The sequence below is a fragment of the Populus trichocarpa genome, chromosome 19, assembly GCF_000002775.5.
Source record: "Populus trichocarpa isolate Nisqually-1 chromosome 19, P.trichocarpa_v4.1, whole genome shotgun sequence".
In the NCBI taxonomy this organism is placed as follows: Eukaryota; Viridiplantae; Streptophyta; class Magnoliopsida; order Malpighiales; family Salicaceae; genus Populus; species Populus trichocarpa.
Window position 1 is genome coordinate 5,674,784 of NC_037303.2, and position 2,837 is coordinate 5,677,620.

At 31.1% G+C, this 2,837-nt stretch overlaps 1 protein-coding gene across 1 annotated transcript; it reads left to right on the forward strand.

The window, feature by feature from the left end:
• The first annotated feature begins 457 nt into the window (after positions 1-457).
• LOC18108256 (uncharacterized) lies at positions 458-1,591 on the forward strand. Its single transcript, XM_052449675.1, has 3 exons — positions 458-656; positions 747-913; positions 1,121-1,591. The coding sequence occupies exons 1-3, from the start codon at positions 458-460 to the stop codon at positions 1,589-1,591; spliced, it is 837 nt and encodes a 278-aa protein (XP_052305635.1).
• The last annotated feature ends 1,246 nt before the right edge of the window (positions 1,592-2,837 follow it).

Genomic DNA, 2,837 nt, shown 5'->3' on the forward strand with positions numbered 1-2,837 from the left:
GACTCATATGGGAAAAGATCCAAATTCAGCTCATAGATTTGCTACCAGGTGCTTGGAAAATTTGAAAAACCAGTCATGTCATATTGAGAAGGTAGTTAAGAGGCAAACTACTCAAGAAATTCAGAATAATCGATTGCGTATTAAAGCTTCAATAGATATTGTTCGTTGGCTCACATTTCAAGCATGTGCTTTTAGAGGGCACGATGAACATCCAGAATAAAAAAACCGAGGTAATTTTCTTGAAATGATGGAACTTTTAGCATCATACAATGAACAAATAGGTGCTCTTGTTTTGGGTAATGCTCCATAAAATGCTAAATACACCTCACATCAAATTCAAAAAGAAATTTTGCATGTCTTTGCTAGAAATGTTTAGTCTTCAATTCATCATGAGATTGGTGGTGCAATATTTTTTTTAATTGTTGATGAAGCTCGAGATGAATCTAGAAGAGAGCAAATGGCCCTTGTTATTAGGTTTGTTGATAGAAATGGATTTATACGAGAACGATTTTTGGATATAGTTCATGTCAAAGATACAACTGCTGCAACTCTTAAGGAAGAGATTTCCTTTGTTTTATCTCATCATAATCTGGATGTTCAAAATATTAAGGGTCAAGGGTATGATGGTGCCAGTAATATGCGTGGAGAGTGGAATGGTTTGCAAGCTTTATTCATTAATGATTGCCCTTATGCATATTATGTACATTGCTTAGCTCATCAATTACAATTGGCTCTTATTGCTACAGCTAGAGAAATATCTGATGTTCACACTTTCTTTCAGAACTTGATTTTTATTATTAACATTGTTAGTGCTTCTTGCAAGCGTAATGATGAATTATGGGCTTTTCAAGCAGCTATAATTGAACATTTAGTTGATATTGGTGAGATTGAAACGGGTAAAGGAGTTAATCAAGTAGGTGGTTTGCAACGACCTGGAGATAGCAGATGGAGTTCGCACTTCAAATCAATTTGCAGTTTGATAAAAATGTATGGGGCAACTTGCTTGGTTCTTGAAAACATTGCTTTAGATGGATCTACTTATTCTCAACGTGGTGATGTGGTTTTTTCATTTAAGTTGCTAATGTCATTTGATTTTGCATTCATCTTACATATAATGAAGGATGTTATGGGAATTACTGATATGCTTTGCCAAGCTCTGCAACAAAAATCTCAAGACATTTTAAATGCTATGCATTTAGTGACTACCACAAAGACTTTAATTCAGAAGTTAAGAGATGATGGTTGGAAAACTCTTTTAGAAGAAGTGACATCATTTTGTAAGCATCAAGACATTGAAGTTCTTGATATGGATGCTTGTTTCTCTAGTGTGGGACGATCTCGCCGTAAACAAAAATCAGTAACAGTTGAACATCACTACCGAGTTGATATATTTACAGCTATCATTGATCAACAATTGCAAGAGCTAAATAATAGATTCAATGAGCAGGCAATCGAGCTTCTTAAGTTGAGCACAACTTTAGATCCTAGAAATAGCTATAAACTATTCAATGTTGAAGATATATGCTTACTTGTTGAAAACTTCTATCCTCAAGATTTTTCTGACCAAGAAAAAATTCATTTGAGACTTTAGTTGCAGCATTATGAGCTTGATGTACCCAATCATCCAAAGTTAAAGAGCATGTCATCGATTGCTGATTTATGTCAAGGACTGGTTGAAACAGGAAAATCAACAATTTATCCACTAGTTTACAAGTTGATTCAGCTTATTTTGACTCTTCCTGTTTCGACAGCAACTACTGAACGAGCTTTCTCAACGATGAAGATTGTTAAAACAAGACTGCGTAATCGGATGGAGAATGATTTTCTTGCAAATTATTTGATTGTCTACATAGAAAAAGAAATTGCTGAAAGATTCACAATTGATATGATAATCGATGATTTCTATTCTATGAAAGAACGACGAGCACAATTAAAATAAATATGTAAGAATCATTCTTTATTATTTTTTACTTTATTTCAAAGTTTATCAAACATAAATAATGCTTCGCTTTAGCTGATGTTTCTTTTATACTTTGTATGTTTATATTTGATAGGTATAAAGACCAACAACATTAAAGTGATAGATACATCATGAAGATGAAATTAACTTCATTGCTTTGATTGAATTCGGTATTGCTCCAAACCTTTTACCTTATACAAAGGTCATTATATGTTTGTAATAAGTTATTTGAATAAAACTAAATAATGCAGGTTTTTTTTTACAACTCATGTATAATAAATTAAAACAAATATTATATATTGTTATATTATTTTTGGTCACCCCTAACAAATAATCCTAGCTCCGCCCCTGCACACACACACACACACTGAATATTAGGTTGGCTTGTTGTTATAAGAGAGTTAAAAAGCCAGATTTGATCTTCATGATCTTGATGATGATGACCTAATATATTATTATGCATCTTATCTACACCACTTATTTATTTGGTGTAGATAGCCTTGCTTATATGTTTTTAGTATATTATGTTCTGTTATTTTGTTAAATTATATTTTACATGTATTTTAGTAAATTAGTATAATTGCTTTAGTAGTTGTTTTAGATTGAGATTTGAATATTTGAATTTTCAAGTTTATAATGGAATATTTTTGTTCACCTATTAAGAATTTCAAATCAAAATTTTACAAGTGATATGTGAATGAAGACAACAAGATTAAATATAATTATTATATTAATATTGTTGGAGGTTTTCTTGTTTGAGAATTTATTAATATTCATTATTTTTTCATTTACCATATTTAGGTTTTTTAGAATTTAAATTTAGGTATTTATAGGTGAACAAAGTCAATATTAATACGTTGCTTATTACAAAAACTAA